We start from the raw sequence: 20532 nt of genomic DNA on the forward strand, positions 1-20532 counted from the left end.
TCTCTAAGTGTGCTTCCCAGACCAGGAGCAGCAGCACCTGGAGATCTGTTAGAAATGCAAATTCTGGGGCTTCCCTGGTGGTGCAGTGGTTAAGGATCCACCTGCCAATGCAGGGGACACGGGTTCGAGCCCTGGTCTGGGAAGATCCCACATGCCACAGAGCAGCTAAGCCCGTGCGCCACAACTACTGAGCCTGTGCTGTAGAGCCCGCGAGCCACAGCTACTGAGCCTGTGTGCCACAACTATGCAAGTCTGCACACCTAGAGCCTGTGCTCTGCAACAAGAGAAGCTGCTGCAAAGAAAAGCCCGTGCACCACAACGAAGAGTGGCCCCTGCTTGCCGCAACTAGAGAAAGCCCACGTGCAGCAATGAAGACCTAACACAGCAAAATTAATTAATTAATTAATTTTAAAAAAAAGAAGGAAAGAAATACAAATTCTTGGACCTCCCCCATAGACCTACTTAGTCAGGAACGCAGGGATGGGGCCCAGTAATCTGTGCGTTTACAAGTACTCCTGCGAATTCTGATGCACAGTCAAGTTTGAGATTGAATCTAATGGAGTTTAAGATTTATTTTAATGGGAACTCCAAAGCATTCAGAAAGTTAAGATGAAGTTGAGTGTTAGGATAACATAGAGAATGAATGCCAGAAAGCTCTGCAGTGTGTGGGGAGGGGTGCTACAAATTTGGTTCAGAGCTTCCTAGTAGCCAATGCAAAGAAAGAAATATAATCAGTTTCTACACTGCACTGGGCCTGTAAGAGCCACACAAACAACCTTTGTGCTGAAATTTGAGGAAAAATTCCCTGTCTTCATAAAGAAGAGAATGTGTATTTTAACAAATATTGGGTTCAACAATATCCCTTCAGTAAGTAAAAGAGTGGGTTACTGAAGGTTGTTTCTTTGGCCATGTATCTCCCAATTGAACCAATGATGGGGCAAGATTAGGGATTTCTATTAAGTGTGAAATCGAAATATATGATTGGGCTCTATTGAGCTGCATCAGTAAAGAAGCAGTCTTCCGGAAGAGGAAGGTTTTCATCATACAGTTCTTCGTGTAATGGTCTGAGTGTTTGGATTCCTGTGGTCCATGCTGAGGATACTGATGATCTGAGGGAGGAACAAGACGGCAAGAGATCTAAAATCCTTTCCCATGAGCCACCCCTGCCTTCCTTTCACCTGGAAAATAAAAGGGGACCTTCTCCATATCTACTTGCCTCTTCTTTGCTAAATCCTTCACTGGGCCAACTTTATCTCAAATTGGAAAATTAATAAACTATAACTGGGCTGATTCCTCTGTCATCCACTTAGTGGTGTCCTTTAAGAAATAATTTATAAGCTTTTGCACAGCAAAGGAAACCATGAACAAAACGAAAAGACAATCTACAGACTGGGAGAAAATATTTGCAAATGATGCAACCGACAAGGGATTGATTTCCAAAATATACCAACAGCTCATACGGCCCAATATCAAAAAAACAAACAACCCAATCAAAAAATGGGCAGAAGACCTAAATAGATATTTCTCCAAAGAAGACATACAGGTGACCAACAGGCACATGGAAAGATGCTCAACATCGCTTATTAGTAACAAAATGCAAATCAAACCCACAATGAGGTATCGCCTCTCACTGGTCAGAATGGCACCATTAAAAAGTTTACAAACAATAAATGCTGGTATAGAGAAAAGGGAGCCGTCCTACACTGTTGGTGGGAATGTAAATTGGGGCAGCCACTATGGATGACAGTAGGGAGGTTCCTCAAAAAACTAAAAACAGAGTTGCCATATGATCCTGCAACCCCACTCTTGGGCATATATCCAGACAAAGCTATAATTCGAGAAGATACATGAACCCCTATGTTCACAGCAGCACTGTTTACAATAGCCAAGACATGGAAGCAGCCTAAATGTCCATCAACAGATGAATGGATAAAGAAGATACATATATACATATATATGCACACACACACACATACATACAATGGAATACTACTCAGCCATAAAAAAGAATGAAATCATGCCATTTGCAGCAACATGGATGGACCTAGAGATTATCATACTAAGTGAAGTAAGTCAGTAAGAGAAAGACAAATACCATATTATATCACTTATATGTGGAATCCAAAAAAAATTGACACAACTGAACTTATTTATAAAACAGAAATAGACTCACTAACATAGAAAACAAACTTATGGTTACCAAAGGGGAAAGGGTGGTGGAGGGATAAATTTAGGAACTTAGGATTAACAAAGACACACTACTGTATATAAAATAAACAACAAGGACCCACCTATAATGGAAACGAATCTGAAAAAGAATATATATATGTATATGTATAACTGAATCACTTTACTGTCTACCTGAAACATTGTAAATCAACTATCCTTCAATAAAAAAGAAATAAATTATGTCTTCTTTCATATTATTAGCATATCCAATGGAAATTAACAGAGCTCAAGCCAGAGCTTTGGGGACAAGAATACACAGCAGCCTACCATGGTTTATAGGTAACAGAATGACAGCCTAGTGGTCAGAAACTCAAACTTTGAAGCCATATAAAAAGGGCTTGTACCCCAGTTCTGGTACCTACAATAGGGCCTTGTACAAGGTACTATATCTTCTTTAGGCTTAACCATCCTCCTGAACAAAATGGAGATGAAAATGGTCCATACCTTAATACCCAACCTGTAGCATCATCATCAAGTAAGCAACATTTGTTGAGTCTAGTAGAACATAAAATGAAAATAGCTAGACATCTCCCATGAGACTTTACAGGGTTGACATCCATCACTTCATAGATAATAGAAAACAAAGTACAGACGCCAAGGCTAGCTTGCCTTCCTTCAGCTTCTAGATAGAATCTGAGCATCCCAAGTCAGTGTCTTTTACCAAGACCACCAAGCATCTCTTCCTCTCTACCTCAGCTTTGATTTTGATAATATTTGAAGCAGAGCCCACAGGATAAAGAACCACCAAGCAAACAGAGTGTGAGAGCTGGGGTGGGGCCGGGGGGGAGTGGGCTTCACAGACGGAGCCAAGGTCCCGCAGCGCACTGATGGCAGTGCAGGAAGTGGAACCCACGCACCCTGCATCTGTTTCCTTCCACCGTTTTTCTCTTAGTCTTCTTGCCCCTGATTCTTGACATTACTGATTTTAGTCACACTGAATTTACTTGCGTTGCAGATTTCATGGTGTCACGGGGTATAAGATAAGCAAGGAGCTTGAAGATCTTGATTCAAGTCTCAGCTCTGCCATGGACTGATTGTGTTGTCTTTGGCATAGCCAGCTTTCTTATTTGAGGCTCAACATTCACATCTATCTAATGGGAATAATAATATCTGCACTTCTTGCCTTTCTAGGATTGTTACAAGGTTTAATGAGATGTGTATAAAAGCACATTATAAACTGCACTATGCTATGCAAATGAAAGAGTTATTTTTTAAAGAGACTGCTTCCAAATTTCCCTGTACCTCCCTCATTCTGTGTTTTGAGTTTTTCAGGGTCCCTTTCTCATACCTCGGCCTTCATTCCTTCAGGATGCTAAGGCTCAGTAATAACCCTTTAAGCCTATTATTTGACTAATAATTTAGTGTGGGAGGGAAATAAAACAGCCTTATTTTTATAATTATACCAATATTTGAGAGACATAGGATCACTTAGAAGACCATTACATCAAGCGCTTCGCAGCAGTATTTCTTTCTGCAATGCTCTCAAATGTTTAAGAGCCATGTAAAAATTAGGTAAGAGAGACATTTGACAATTACCCCTGATATGGGCCTGAGTCATCAGGCATAGTCATTGCTACCCCCTCAAAATTTCCAGGTGAAAAATCAAATTATCTTAGCGAATACTGGACACTATAATTATGATGATGTATGGCTTGATGTGCCCCTGTGTTTTCCTGTTGTGTTCGGAGAAAAAACGTGTTTGATAGACCCAAGTTTAAGTTCATGGGTTCACCATTCATTGTCTGTGTGGCCTTGGGCAAAGAACTTATTATCTCGAAACAATGTTGCTGGTTTTGTTTGAAAAAAGAAAAAAAATGAGGTCAGTAATGGCTGTCCAGTGGGTGATTTAGGGTTATTGATTATGGTATTTGTTTTCATTTGTATTTTGGTTTCATGAGACAGAGACCACACATATAACCTATTATGAAGACATGCGTGAAGTATCAAGGGAACTCTTGGATATCTGAGGGCAGGAGGCATGTGGGGCTGGGTTTCACCACATGTAGAGACTGAACCCTTCCATCCTTGATAACTCAGCAGTGAGGTGTGTATAACTCACCCTGGTATAGCCTGTTAGGTTGGCTCTGTGACCCAGCTCAGTTCTATTTTTTTGACATCCTTTCTGGTACTAAGTTTTTCTCCTGATGCATGTTTCCCAATTCATAGTTTTTGAGAGAACGTCCAGTTCTCAGGCCAGCTCATTTACTTTATACTGAATGGGCTCCTGCTTAGATTGTGAATGGCCACTCCTCCAACATTGGGTCCACCACTGGGTCAATCAGTGGGCAAAGAGACAAGAAGTCATAAACCTGGTCCCTTGGATGTGCCCCTTCGTCAAGGGCATGGCTGAAGTTTCCTTAGAGACGGAGTAGGGCGTCATCTGTGAGGGCTCAGTTTCTAGGCTTGGCTTCGATTCGGATCCTGACTTGGACAGTTTCTAAAGATGCGACCTTACACAAGTAACTTAATCTTGTTGAGTCTAAGTTTCCTCATCTAAAAAATGGATATGATAGTTCACACCTCGTAGGAGTGTCATTGAGTCTTAAATAACAAAAGGGAAGTGTTTAGCACGGTTTCTGCCACGAATTGAACCCTCAGTAAATGCTGGATAGGTCCATATCAGGAGGCGGTGTGTGGGCAGGCACCATGAAACAGGTCTGATGCAACACATAAGGGTACTTCATTAACAACTGTTCACCTCCTCTGTGTGTTGAGATGAACAACAATGACCCGTCCTCTGTCCCCTGGGATACACCTCCTTCATGTTTCTGTCCTCAAGTTGGCTGGCATTCTCCACGATCCTGACAGAATCACTGCATGCCTCACTGACAAAATGGGATGCTACAGGATTTTATAAGGTCTGTCTTAGCCCTTCTCGCTGGAATCAAGTAGCTGGCTCCCCGTCTACAATCACTGGGCCCACTTCACGCTGGATGGAGATTGGCCGCCGTATCGAGCAGCGTAGAAAGCATCTAGGATGCAGCCTTCTCCAGGGGCTGGAGCCTTTACGGCACTGTTGAGTCATTTCTTCTGGCATTTTTCCCTCAGGGTCTTGGGAAATCCTAAGTTTTCACACAGAGGATATAACACAGTGAACTGAAATATGCGTGAAATGAGATGGGGTGTTTGACTTGGGAGGTAGAAATTCCTTTTATTGTTATACAGCGATGCTTTATTTATTTGATTGTGTCGGAAAATGGACTATTTCACAGAAGTGAAGCTTACAGATACCTGAAGTTTTCCCACTTCAGCTCTGAAACTATTTGTAACTCTTGTTTAATGGGAATCTTCCTAAAATGTATCTCACACGTCAGCCTTCTTCTTAACAGAAGATGCAGGTATTATTATTGAGTACTTACTATGTACTTGGCACCATTCTTAATGCTTAACTCTTATTAACAACCCTGTGGCATGGGTGCTACCATAGCCCCCATTTCACAGACAAGGAAATTGAGGCTTAGAGAAGTTGAGTAACTGAGCCAAGGTTACACAAGGAGAAGTCATGGAATTGAGATTTGTGCCCAGATCTCCCCGAGCTCTTAAAAAACTGGCCACATTATTGGAGAATATTTTGGTTAATAAATGACCCTAAGAACTATTAACCATCAAAGCAGGACCTTTGGAAGTCTACACATACATTTCAGGAATGTGTCCAAGACGCTGAGCATCCCTTGGCCGCTTTTTAAAAAGAGTTAGGGGACTTCCCTGGTGGCGCAGTGGTTAAGAATCCACCTGCTAATGCAGGGGAAACCGGTTCGAGCCCTGGTCCGGGAAGATCCGACGTGCCACGGAGCAACTAAGCCCGCGAGCCACAACTACTGAAGCCCGCACGCCTAGAGCCTGTGCTCCGCAACAAGAGAAGCCACCGCAATGAGAAGCCCGCGCAAGACAATGAAGAATAGCCCCTGCTCGCCGCAACTAGAGAAAGCCTGCACGCAGCAAGGAAGACCCAACGCAGCCAAAAATAAATAAAATAAATACATTTTTTAAAAAAGGAGTTAGTACTCAAACTGGTAGCACATTTTTTGGGATATTCATGAATATTCCTTCATTCAGTGGATGTTGCGTGAGTCCCTACTGTGTTGCCGTGGGCATAATGTATGCCAGGTGTTCTGGAAGCAAAGAAATACGAGGCATGCAGCTGCCTTCAGAAAAGGCACATGTTAGAGATACTTCAGTGGGGCAATATGTGCATCTTGCCTCATTTGTGTCCAGAAAAACCTAAAAAAGGGATGATTCTTGAACCCATCTTTCAAGGAAGTCATCCTCCTTGCCCTTACCCATTCCTTATGGGTGAGACTGATGAGTAGAGACCAGGGGATGTAGGTAGAGTTAGATGCTTCCTTGGCTCCAAAGAGGCCAAGGAAGAAATGGGCCACCTGTGTTTAAGAAAGAGTTCGCGTCTTACTTGAAAAGGAAGCTGTGGCCGGACGCTAACGGGCCTTGGGCCAAACCGAGGAGTTTGGTTTCTATAACCCGTGTCTTTCCTAGATGGCAGCTTATGAAAACAGGCAGTACATTAGAACCACAGCTGGTGGGAAAAAATACATGTTGAGTGAGATATGTGTTCCCACTTGATTAGTTCACGGGTGTTAGACGCAATTCCCAGTTGCAGCTCTTGAAAAAAATCCAACAGTTCAGAGCATTGGTAGCATCATTAGACTCAAGTATGTGGTTTTCCAAGGCAATGACTTTGATATATTTTAATGATAACTTTCTTATTTCAAAAGTAATATGTTTGTAGAAAATACCTAATGACTTCTCTCAGCCAGAGGTAACTAAAGTTTTTGAAATGAACCCTCCAGTCTTCCCATCCCCATTGGTCCCTCACTTTGACCTATATTCTTCGAGTCACCCTCCTGCAGCTGGACCCAATGTGGTCTCTTAATGGCTCATAGTCACCATTATGGGTACCGTTTATGGCTCGGCGCTCATGTAAGTCGATGGGATGGTTGAGGTGTGACGGTTGTTTTGAGACCTTTTAGGTTAGGTCTTTTTTCTCTTTGTTTTTCACACAATGGCGGATGGCCATTGTGTCTGGCTGCTTTCCATGTGTCTTCTTATAACCTCTTCCTAGTATATTTTTTACCCTTGATTAACTGCTAGAACAGCTAATGACCAGGCTGGTTAATACATACTTTTAAAATAAGACTAAGGAGGCTCTGAGTGGGAGCAAAGGGACTCTCTTTTGAATTAGAGCGTGAACTCTGCAACTGCCATTTGAAGGGCTGGGAAAGCATTAGTGGTCTAGAAAGATCACTGCTTTACTTTATTGGTGACATCTAGCTAAGTAACATTACTATTAGGCATGTTTCATCAGAAAATTTAAAAAGAAAGGAGAGAGGAATTGGGGAGCGGGCGAAGGGAGGGAATGGGAAGGAAAGAAAACTCAAGCCAGTGCTTTCTTTCGGATCTCATTGTGAATTTCTTTTTTCATGTTTGCTGTTCACAGTGGTTTAAACTTCATTGACTTGATGGTGCGACAAGGGAATATCGACAACCCTCCCAAGACCCCCCTGGTGCCAGGATTTGAATGTTCTGGGATTGTTGAAGCTCTGGGAGACAGCGTTAAAGGATTCGAGGTAATGTTTTGACTTCTGACTGAAAGGATGATATCTATCTGGAATCCATTAAGATAATAAAAGAGTATGCAAGATATGTTTGAAATAATCTATAACGTGTCTTATTGTTATTGTCTCATTATTTGGGTTTATTAACAGTGATTGTAAATGATAGGACTTTCCAAACGTCTCATACCTTTCCCATGTACCGTCTTGTTGTTCCTGGCAACGGTCTGGTGAAGGGGCCAGGGGAAACCTTAGCATCCCCTTTATTCATTTTATACAGTTATTAATAAGATTAAAATTAATACAGCTATGAATTTGGCCTTGTATTAACTAAGTGTACATCCCTCCTCTCTCTATCCGTGGCTCTCATTTCCCCATCACTTCAGGCTCAAAAGTCAACTACAAAACGCAAAAGTTGGGGAGAAGTAGCCTCTGTATTTTATAATTGGGTTCCTTTAAATATCTACTTAGCTGATGCATCTAAGCGATCATTTATAAATCGTTATTTCAGACACTGGGAAAGTGGCATTTTTGGATGAGGATTTTAAAGCCGAAGGGGAGAGGTGACTGACAATGAGACAGGATCGGCTATGGGCTGGTGGCCTGGGGAGTAGGGCAAGGGATAAAAAGGGTTATTATATTATTCTGACTACTTTTGTACATGTTCAAAATTCCGCATAATAAAATTTTTTTTTATCGCTGAAAAGATGTATGACCCTTCCTACCATTATCATGCAAATCAAGTAGGATCTTGTCTATAAAAACTGAAAAACTATGGGCAAATCAATTGCACAAAATTGCGGTAGTTTGGAGCAAGAAAAAACAGTGGAAATCAGGCATAAGAGCTCTCGCTCGACTTTAAATGCTTCCCACGGAGAGATGAAGGGACCTCACAGTTGAGAATCTACCATAACTAGAAACATGGGGACGTTACTGTTTTCAGCCTGCAGGTAAATACTGTTATCCCCTTAGAGATGACGTTCAGAAGGGTTCAGTAATTTCCATGTGGTCAGAAAGATAATAAGTAGTAGCTGCAGCTGGATTCAAATCACCAGAGCCTCTTTACTCTTCCTGCAGTCCCACGCTCTTTCCCTCTGTTCTCCACCTGCAACCACTGCGACAGTTAACACAGGGAGAGAAGCGCTATAAAAGGCAAAGCCAGAATGCGCCCTTGGAATTGATTCTGAGGCTGCTCAGCTCTCGGTGCCTCGGAGCCTCAACATACTGTGAAAATATCAATATGCTCCCGATTCATTACGATGAACGTCTGGAAATCTCATCCCGCTCATCCGTCTTTTTGCCGGTGGTTTCCAGATAACGTGGCAGAAAAACGTTGAGAGAGCAGTAGATGCGCTTTTTCTTTTCTTTCCTATGACTTTACATTTTCTGTCCCCAGGTAAGCAATCTAACCTCACGTGGCAGCACCATCTCTCCCTGAAAGTGCTGCACGTGAGCGCTATGGTCTGCTCTTCGCCCCTCCACGTGGTCCCAAAGGAACAGCTCATACCGTTTGCGCTATTCATCGTGAGCACTGGATAAATAACCCATCATTTTAGACTGTAACAGCAGATAAGGATGTTGTTGGCCTTAGTGTAGAGGGAGGAATCACTGTGGTTGATTACTTGTATTGTTTCCCTTATATGTGATCTTTCTTCTGCTAGTTAGCCCTGACTTGCTATTGTCAAACCGATCCATCACCCCCTCCACCCTCCTCCAGTACGTTCAGCTGCACAAACAAACAAAAGCAGCCACCTACAGCTGTCCAGTCAGGGTGTGATTTGGGAGAAAACCAATACTAACAGGCCCTCTGCAATTCTGACTTAAAATTTTCAATCATGTTGGAGATGGGATTCCACACGGCAACACATTGAGTAGCTCTTGGCTTGATGGATTGCAAGAGAGCCTTGAAAAGTTGTTGCCAGAGGCTCAGCACTAAAGGAATCATTTGGGCTCAGTCTCCCAGGACTAATTTCATTTTTTTAAACAGAATCAAGTAATGAGGTGAATCAGATGTTTAAAAAAAAAAAAAAAAGGTTCCCCACCGCTGGACTCTGAGACTGGGGCTGCTGATCTGATGGCTGGTCCTCTTTTTGCCATTTTGATAGTGAAACAAGAAGTCTGGAGCAGTCAACCCTGCTGGGATGGCTACGACCATCACTGCCAAGGTGGTCTGGGCTGGCTATGACCATCACCGTCAAGGTGGTCTGTGACAGCACAACCATCGCTGTCAAGGTGGTGGAAACACTCTTTTCATAGACTCTGTTGACACTGGAGGCCATCAGCTGCTCTGTGGTGTTATGGATCTTTGGGTTTGCATGATTCTGTGCAAAGTAGGATGCCAGTGTTAGACCCTAGAGATCCTCTGGTCCAAGCCAGGGCATCTGAGATGATATTCCTGACATCATCATTTGGTTTTTAACGCTTAGACAGCTGTTCCTCTGCTTCATGAAACTCAGTGGGTCGATATTTAGATTTTGATCATTCAACTGTGAAATCCACGAGATCAGGAACCAATCTGTTCTTTTTAAGAGTTAGCATTAATTGTTCTCTCCTCGTTTTACATGCACAGTGCCAAGTGGATTGCATGCATATTATGTCATTTAATCTCCATAAGGACCTGTTCCTAATATTATACCCATTTAAAAGCTGAGAAAACTGAGACTTAAAGAGTTAGACTAATATTCCCAGACTTGGTAGGTTCCCCTGTTGTACATCCTTATATAAATTTATTTCTTCTTTGTAGCACTTAGGTGCAATGAATTAACTATTTGTATCTGGAGTCAGCCTACCTAGATTCACATCCCAGTACAGCTACTCTTTGGCTACATGACTTTGGGCATGTGCTTTAATCTCTCTTTGCCTCAGTTTAAATGTCTGTAAAACCTATGATCATTCGTCTGTAATATGGCGCTGTAACAAAACCCATCTCATAGGAGGTTTTTGTTGTTGTTTTTGAGCAGGGGTGAAAGAGAAATCCTGAACTAGAAAGAAAATAAAACAGTCGAGTCAATCATAAAAATATATATACACTAAAACACACACATATGAAAGCCGTTAATTTACTGAGAAATCACTATGACCACAGCAATCTGAATATTGCATTTAAAAGTTACAGTATAAGCAACTAACATCAAATAGCAGAATGGTTCAGTTGAACTAGCACTTGGCAGCTCACGTAAGCCATCAGTGATAGTTTACTTTGTATTTACCTTTAATAATGATACGCTATGAAAAAAACTTAGCATATGATTATAACTACTTTAAAGGGAAGACTGCTTTTTTTCTTTTTTTTGAATGGTGTCTGGCTATGTAAACCACTGATAAAAAAACCCCACAGTATTCAGCCCTGCCTCATCTAATCATGAGGTAAAGCATGTGACAGCCTTAGGACAATGTCTGCCATATAATACGTGTGCAATAAACGTTAGTTGTTATTCCTCACACCTGATGGCATTTTCACTCTAAGCCTGGCTGCTCTTGTTCAATCTCTTGCACTTAGATTTACATGGCTCCTCTGATGGACCACGTTTCACATCCGATGTAATCGGTAATCCATTGATGCAAATACCACAGTGAACTAACCTGGCAAGGAATCTATATGGGGTGGGAGAGAATAGCTGAGAGTAGATTTGACTCCTAGCCCCTTTGACCTTCCCAGTTCCCAAACAGGGAGATTAGATAAGAGGTTAAATCAGTAATATGACCTTCCAACACTAACATTCCACGGCATGTGATGTGATGCACGTCGTATCGACATATTTATGCTCCAGAAGAGGGGTAGAGTCCCTGGCTTCCATGGCCCCTGGGAAGCTTGCACAGATGGACTTCAAGAGCATCCACAGGGACTTCCCTGGTGGTCCAGTGGTTAAGAATCCACCTTCCAGGCAGGGGACACCGGTTCGATCCCTGGTCGGGGAACTAAGATTACACGTGCCACGGGGCAACTAAGCCCACGTGCGGCAACTACTGAGCCTGTGCACTCTGGAGCCCACTCGCCACAACTAGAGAGAAGGCTGTGTGCCACAACTAGAGAGAAGCCCACGTGCCACAATGAAGAGCTCGCGTGCTGCAATGAAAGATCCTGCCTGCCGCAACTAAGACTTGACACAGCCAATAAATAAATAAATAAATTCTAAAAATTGTTTCTCGTTAAAAAAAAAAAGCGTCCACAAATGCCTTGAAAGGCAGGTGAGGTGAAGGTGTGCATATTTGAGGGTTTGGGGTTTCTTTTTTTACTGGGAAGGACTCTTTAGTTTTCGTCAGATTCTTAAGAATATTTGAGAAATCTCTCAGAAAAGATTAAGAAACCTCCACTAACTCTGTGCTTCCCTATTCCCAGATCGGGGACCGTGTCATGGCATTTGTCAATTACAATGCCTGGGCAGAGGTGGTTTGCACACCAGTGGAATTCGTCTACAAGGTCCCAGATGACATGAGCTTCTCCGAGGCCGCTGCGTTCCCTGTGAACTTTGTCACGGCCTACATGATGCTCTTTGAAGTTGCCAACCTGCGAGAAGGGATGTCTGTGCTCGTGCACTCTGCTGGCGGTGGCGTGGTAAGTGGGCTGCTTGTGAGGCCTCCTCCCCAGGGTCAGGATGGAGGAAGTGCAGTGACGCCCAGCTGATGATGAGATTCCTGTGTGAGCTGTGTCCATTCGTAGGGATGAGCGCTATGGTTCTGGTGAAGCTCACATGGATGGTGGAATTTGTACAGAGGATTGCGTGTGGGGCAGGGTGAGCCTCAGGGATGGTTTCCCTGGAGTCTGGAAAGGTCTCCAAGATGGCGTGTTAGGACTCAGTGTGTCTCAGAGATGGATTCTGTAGAGAAGCACTCTCATTCTTGGTATCTCAGTGAGCTGTTGCGTCAATCATCGCGAGCCGCTTCGTAAGTCGTGTACTACTAACATCAGCTGCAACACCAAAACGGAGGATGATTTACTTTTCCAATAAGTTGCCACGAATTCGTGACGCTTCCCATAGTAATGGCGCCCTTATTCATTTGTGTTCTGATATATTTTCTTGAGTGGGAGAGAGGTAGACAGAGATTGTCCTGGCACAACAGGAATTACACTTTAACCTAAGTCTACCCATGAGAGTGGCTGCCTACGTGAATGTCATCTGTAAGGTGTGTTTTTGACAAGGGGGGAAATAACGGAAATTAAAATCGCTGCTCTGGAGCTAAGGGATGGCATAGGTTTCTTCCATGGTTTGGATGGGTCTCGGTACCAGTCACTCCATATGTATTGCACAGCTGTCCCGTGGCAAGCACTGTGTTCCCATCGTGGTCTACTGGGGTTGGAGGAGAACTCTTTGAGAGTAGGAGACATTACTCATTAATTCAACAATTATGTATCAAATACATACTATGTCTTGGACTTTATGGGAATAGAGATTAAAAAGAGAAGGTCCAGATACACCATCCAGTATCTGTGTGAGAGGTTCTTGGTGTTGGGGATTCTGTGGTTTGATGAACTCAGAGATGAACTCTTAGGTTAGGTGTATCTTGATGTTTTCACTGGAGGTTCTACTAACATTGATTTTTTTTTTTTTTAATCTTGGCTTTCTACAACTACCAAAACCCTACATAGTGTTAAGCACATTTCCAGTTTTCCTTTCCAAGAAGACAAGCTCACATACAAAAATGTGAAGGCAGAGACGTGACACTTTAGGAATGCTTTAAGAGGAGTCCCGTCAATCACTTTAGCAAATTTGCCAATGTCTTTTGACCATGAGTAAAGATACAATAAGAGTTAAAATATCCCTCAGAAAAGAAATGGATTTTGGTGCCACTGAATCTGTTAACAGCAAGCAAGCCATTTAGAATGCTGGCATTTATGAGCTCGGTGCGCTCAGCATACAAAGCATGAGAGACCTGTTTTCATATTATCAACATAAGCGCCAGGCTTTACGATGGGGCTGGACTCAGTTCTGCTGAGAGTCCATGTTGAAACATTGGCACTGATGATGTTTCGTTTCATGTTTTGATTTTGTTTGTTTGTTTGAGTTTGTTCTTGGAACCAAGAGAAATGTATCAGGGACATGGGTCTCACAGAAGAGAAAAAAAGTCTTGGAAAATAACAAAAGTTCTTATCATGCCTTGTTCTAAGCTCACAGACAGTACAACAGCAAGAAATAAAACGTGAAACAGATGAAGGAACTGGGGAGAAGGGACAGTGAGGGTAGGTAACTAAGCTGCCGCATGTAATGCGGGCTTTGGTGCGCTAAAGCTTTGTTGAAGGCTCTTGCTTCCCAATAGTGAGTTGTGCAAAGAGAAAAATGACCAGTCACGTGCACTAATGTTCATCTGATGGAAATAAACCAGTTATTAGGAAAACCATAACTAGTACTGGGTTTTAAGACTGGGGGAATCTTTCTCTGTGGTTTCTCATAAGAAATCTATTCTGACAAGCAATGAACATCCATCAACAAAACGGTTATAATAAATGCAATGTCTGTGATGCTTTTCCTTATGGTGTGCTTGTAATGTAGTCCAATAGCACCGAAGTAATGCAACATTTAGCAAAAGCAAATACCCTAGGCCAAGAAGGATGTGGTCTGGCTTAATCCATGGACAGTTGAAGGGTGTGGTTGGACTGCCCAGCTTTCAGGTGGGTGGGTCTCCTTAAATAACATTTTTCCAACCAAGATTTGCTAAGTGGTTTTGCGCACAGAGTTCAAGGTTTCCCTGAGAGGAAAGTTTTTTGGCCAAGTGCATAACCACATACGTGAATGCTTAAGCAAGCTGAGGTGGAATTGACACTGTCTTACAAAACCCAACAAGTTCTAAAGGGAGCCCAGACCATTTCACCACCCCACGGTGGAAAGACCAGCGAGTCACCCCAGGGCAGAACTAGACTCCTCCCAAGAAGACAGCCAGCCACAGCTCTCATGATGGGGGGGAGCTCCCTGGGGAGTACTTTTTATGCATTATCTGTGATACCCTGGAGAGGTGTGGAGCTGCTTCCCATCACTGTTGGGTAGGTCTGGCGTGGTTGCTGTGGTAGGCAGGATGATTCCCTTCCCCCCCCCCACACACCCCAGATATCTATGTCCTAATCCCTTACATGGCAAAAGGAATTGTGCAGATGTGATTAAGGAAAGGACCTTGAGATGGAGAGACTATCCTGGATTATCCAGGTGGGTCCGACGTACCCATAAGGGTCCTAAAAGATGGAAGAGGGAGGGAGGAGAGTCAGAAAGAGATTCAGAGATGTTACCCTGCTGGCTTTGATGATGGAGGAAGAGACCGTAAGCCAAGACATGTGGGCAGTCTCTACATGCTGCAAGAGATAAGGAAAGGGATTCTCCCCTGGAGCTTCCAGAAGGAACGCAGCCCTGCTAAAACCTTGATTGTAGCCAAGTGAAACCCATTTTGGGGAATTCCCTGGCGGTCCCGTGGTTAGGACTCTGCGATTCCACTGCAGGGGGCCCGGGTTCTATCCCTGGTCAGGGAACTAAGATTCCATAAGCCACGCAGCGTGGCCAGAAAACAAAAAAACAAAAAACCATTTTGGACTTCTGATCTCCAGAACTGTAATATAATACATCTGTATATAATGTAATACAGATTACATTCTTACTTATCCTATTACAGTAAACTCTAATAGAATAAATTGGTTTTGTTTATTTGCTTTTAGCCATGGACTTGGTGGTAATTTGTTGCAGCAGCAATAGAAAACGAATACAGCCACTTTCTCTGGGCTGCCTCCCTTCCCAGTGTGGAAAGCCCCCAGAGGCCTGAAGAAAACACAAGTAACAAGTAACAGAACTAGGATTCACACCCTAATCTGGCTGATTCTAAAATCTATTCTCTTTCCACTTGACAACCCAATCATTCATTCCTTCACTTATTCATTCATTCAACATATATTTGTTCATCTTCTACCTTAGTGCCAACTAGAGACATTTCAAAGAGCCAAAGACTATGGCCTGGGTACATGTTTCCTAATTTGATGATGATGACAAAGAAAGTTCAACCTAATTAGGATAAAGTTTCCTAAACTGAGTTCATATAAAGTGTGCAGTTGTAATGGCACCAAGACTTCTGTCTGATTTTTATCAAAGGCTGTGATGGGATATTTGCAGATAGGAAGTGAGAAATGCCACCCTAAACTGTAATATGGAAGGAAACTTTAATATATTATAGGAAAATAATTCAATCCAGAGCCAGTCACTTTCTCATTGGAACTGCCCAAGTGTCAACACTGCTCTGTCACATCTCTGAAGACATTGTTGATTTCCTCTGACAGTAGCACGGCCAGATGGTGTAAGACAATAACGCCACTAATGAAATCTTTAGAACCTGGTTGAAGATTCCTCACAATCTCATAAAGGAAAAGTAAGAAAATACATAAGCAAGTGGGGCTCTTGTCAGGAACTCCCTTAGAGGGTTTTGCTGCCAATCCCATTAACAAGCTGCCATGGCCTTGAGCATCTTAACTGGGGGTGTGCTCCATTTCTGGAGAATAACCTTACTGTTACTGTGTGGATATTTGCATCCATGTCTGACATCTGATGCTTTCCGGGCTTTCAGAGCCCTTTGACCTTTTTCATCATCTCATCTGAACAGAGAGAACAGAGATGGGCCGCAGATCTTGGAAAGGAAAGCAGAATTTAACTTTCTGACAGAGTTAAATGGCTACTACTCAATTATTAAATTCTATTCATTATGGATGCGGCATTTCCCAGTGTCATTCAGATCACTTCCAAGGAGCTACCAGAGAGGGAGGGCCAGAATCTACAGGGGCGCATCATGAGCCCCGCCCCCCGACCCTATATAAGGGCTCATGCGTTGGGGGTCCTTCCTGAATGGCTTAACCATACACCATTCTAACACGAACCTGGGAAAGCATGGGGTGGGCAGGAATCCTTAGTGTGGTGGAGGAATGGGACATATTGGAGAGTCACTCCATGTCAGCAGAAAAGACACAGCCATCTGCAAGATCACTACAGGAGAACAGTTTGTTGAAAACAAAACCATTGCTGATCATGAACAGCACCAACATCTACCCAGCTACAAGTCAGCGACCCCCAAATCATGGTTAAGTCTTCTCCAGGTGCCTCACGTTTGAAATCCTGTGATTCATTCCTGCCACATCATAAATGCAGTAAACGTTTGTGAATCAAAAGCTGTTGCAAGCCATTTTTTTATGTTCTAGAAAAGCTATTTTTTGAGCTAAGGAGGGCCCCATCATTGAGTTAATCTCAGAAAAAAACTCCTTCCTAGGGATCTTGTGAATTTCAGTCTCGTAAGCAATCTTTGGCGGTCTAGCTCATGCCATCCCGTGTTCTGAATATTCTTCTGAGTTTTCTGTCTGCATCCAGTTGCATTATTAATTGAACGTGGCCTCCTTTTCATGGCCCTGTGGCTGTCTCACCACCCCCCATCATCCCATGGTACAGCTATGCTCAGTCTGTACCCTTCAGCACTCCAACTAGAGGGCGCATGCATGAGATCTCAGAGCTGGAAGGAGACAAAGACACCAAGTTTTGTTGCACACTAGCTGTTGAAAACGTTATTCATCTAGCCCTCATAACAACCCTTCCCGTGGGAGAGTACGTGGCAGTGAAGAGTTCAGATCACGAGCTCTAGAGCCAGACTCCCTGGGCTTAATCCCAGCTCCATCTTCCCAAGCCCTCTAAGGCTCTATTTCCTCACTTGTAAAGTGGAGTGACATCAGGGCTAGCCTCAGGTGGCACTCGTGTACTTGGAGCAGTGCTTGCACGTGATAAACACCCAGCGAAAATGAGCTATCGTAATTTCCCAGATTCAGAATTTCAGTGTTGTTCCCAAGGCTGCAACGTCCATTAGGAGAAAAGCTCAAATGTGAACTTAAAATCCAGGGCCAGGAACTCCCAATCCAGTGCTCTTGAGACTAGCCCACAGCAGTGGCCTCGGAATCGTCTGCACCTCCTCTCCTGTCTTCTGCCTGCCCCACCCTGTGCCCTGGACAAGAGAGTCTTCACTATAGCAAGACCTCCTGGTCCCCAGGGGCCTGCAACGCTAGGAAACAGAACCTCTGAAAATTTAAAGAGGACAAAGTGCCTCTGTCATATCCTTCCTGAATAATCCAAGAGACGAGGATTAACTGCCTCTCGGCATCAGCAGGAAGGGCTGTGGCCTGGGGGCTCCCTGGGAAGGTTAAGACCCTTATTCCATAACTGTTCACCTCAGGTAACAGGTCCTCACCCTCCTAAATGTCAAAGATGCTGCAGAGACGTGTCATGGACCAAGGCCCCACCTCCCTGCTTCCAGAAATCTCTGATGCTGGCCAGTGCATGACTCCTCACAAGTCAGCAATATGCCTTAGGTTAAGAAAGAATATATCTAAAAACATTTCTTCCAAGCTAGGTTGGTCTATGTCCGCAAAAGCCTCACGTGATCTTTATTCTAGTTGCTTTTAACTCCTTGACAGTAAGTCATGACTGAGCCAAAGAAACTGTCTTTATTACAGATATTATAAAGGTTAAATTAGGCCTCTGAGACAGGATTCATTCACTCAATATTTGTTGAACGTATGTATCAGCTCATGAGGGAATAAAAGCTAAAATAGATGGAGTCCAGTAATTTCCATACACTGTCTGTGAGGTAGATACTACTACATCCCCATTTCAACAGAGGAAACTGAGACACAGAGAGGTTAAGTTACTTGCTTCAGGTCACACAACCATGGAGAGGATGAACTGGCATGTGAACTTGGGTCTCTTTGAATACAGAGGCTACGTTTTTAAGTACTGGGAGGCCATGCTCAGAGAAATCGTGCTTCTGCTTAGAATGGAGTGGAATGGATTCCATGCTGTGGGTTTTGTTGGTGAGCTTCCTTCCCGAGGAGCTGAGGACAACCTGGGGTTACTCAGGAGAGCTATCTTCAGGAGGAGGGGAGCATCTTCTGTTGACAAGACCATCCTTTCAAAGAATCAGGCAGATTTAGTGCTGAAGCTGCCCTTGACGTTAACTGTCCAGCTGGAAATAAGCCCTAGGTTGCCATGTCCACGAAGGCGGGGATGGTGCGATCTCTTCATCCCTGTATCCTGAGCACAGAGCCCACTGCCCAGCACACTGGGGTTACCTGATAAATATTTGTAGAGGAAATGGAGGAAGAAAGGGGCCAAAAGGCAGCATTCAAGTTAATTATGAAGACAGTGTAGAACTTAAGGACCCGATTCCAAAGTCAGAGCTGGTTTTCATCTTAGCTTCTCTATTTGCCAGGTGAGGGACCTTGAACAAGCACTTTAACTTCATTGGATCTTGTTTCTTCATCTGTTAAAAATGGGTATAATACCTATCTCAGTTTTTGTATGGTGTTTTAAAAGATGATTATGGGGGCTTCCCTGGTGGCGCAGTGGTTAAGAATCTGCCTGCCAACGCAGGGCAGGGGACACGGGTTCGAGCTCTGGTCCGGGAAGGTCCCACATGCCACGGAACAACTGAGCCCGTGTGCCATACAACTACTGAGCCTGTGCTCTAGAGCCCGCGAGCCACAACTACTGAGCCCACGTGCCACAGCTACTGAGCACGCGCGCCTAGAGCCCATGCTCCGCAACAGGAGAAGCCACCGCAATGAGCCCACGCACCGCAACTAGAGAAAGCCCGCGCGCAGCAATGAAGGCCCAACGCAGCCAAAAATAAATTAATTAATTAATTTAAAAAGAAAGAGGATTATGGAATGGCCTTTGCAAGCTAGCTGGCATAGAGGAAACTCAAGTGTCAGCTGCTGTTATTACTATTACTATTATCATCATATTATTATCTATCTGGTTAGAAAATATTACTCACTGCCACTCTGGCACTTATAGCCAGAAGCAAGAGAGCAGCAAATAGGACAGTCAGTTGGCAGCTGGTTGTTGGAACTTGGAGCAAGGGGCAGATAAAGCCGACCTCAGCATCCTTTGTTTATCTTCCCTGACAGGAGGCTGCACAATGGTCTCATGAATTAGTGGGGTTGTCACATAAGCCCCTTTTCAAACATCACTTCCCTAAAACACCTAAGACATAATTAGACTTTAAGAAGATTTACCTCTGTAGTTCCAGGCCTTGGACATGTGCCAAGAACTCCAAATACAGACTAGACTTTGCTGAGTTTATATAACCCCAGGGACCCGCCCACTTCCCCAGCAACACACCCAAAAGGCCACAGTTGCTTTTCAGAATATTACTGCCCATATTAGGATGAAAACAAATCAATTCAGCTGGGAAAGAATGAGATGTGTAGCAAGAAGCAGCCTCGTCTGTTCTCATGGGTACCCACCAGGCTATCAGCCATGGTCCTGGGTACTCCACCCACCCCGGCCAGCCACTGGTCCCTCTGATGGTGTCCATCCTGCAGCTCACAGCTCACTCCATGAGAAACTCAACAGAATCCCCACTCCTCCCCTGTTCAAAACGTGTTCAGGCTTCTCAGCGGTATGACCTGATATACAGATGAACATTCAACCCCACCTCTCCTCATGCAACCTGCAGTCCTCCTCCCACTCCACCTCCCCATTCTTCCCACCCACCCCCACCAAGCTTGGTCATTATTCCCCTCCCTCCCCACCCCCAGCCCCTGTCTCTGTCTCTCATCTCTCTTTGCTTGGCTCTCTTTCTATCTCTTTGTCTATCTTTCTGTCCGTTTCTCGGACTGTATCTCTATCTCTTGCTCCTTTCTTTCTCTTCCTCTGTACCTTTCTCTTCCTCCCTCTCTCTTCTTTCTCTCCTTCCTCCCTTGCTTTTATCTTTTTTCTCTTTCCTTCCGTCC

At 43.8% G+C, this 20532-nt stretch overlaps 1 protein-coding gene and 1 non-coding gene across 2 annotated transcripts in view; one reads left to right on the top strand and one right to left on the bottom strand.

The window, feature by feature from the left end:
* Positions 1–20532, top strand: part of VAT1L (vesicle amine transport 1 like) — a 146074-nt gene that overhangs the window by 16225 nt on the left and 109317 nt on the right. The window contains exons 2-3 of the mRNA XM_060000260.1: positions 7682–7811; positions 12136–12351. Of these exons, the coding sequence (XP_059856243.1) occupies positions 7682–7811; positions 12136–12351 (346 nt within the window). The remainder of the gene's footprint in view (positions 1–7681; positions 7812–12135; positions 12352–20532) is intronic.
* LOC132417414 (small nucleolar RNA SNORA15) lies at positions 10994–11146 on the bottom strand. The gene has a single exon (XR_009517847.1). It is a non-coding gene; the product is annotated as a small nucleolar RNA SNORA15 (small nucleolar RNA).

This window comes from Delphinus delphis, chromosome 20 (genome assembly GCF_949987515.2).
Source record: "Delphinus delphis chromosome 20, mDelDel1.2, whole genome shotgun sequence".
NCBI classification, from domain to species: Eukaryota; Metazoa; Chordata; class Mammalia; order Artiodactyla; family Delphinidae; genus Delphinus; species Delphinus delphis.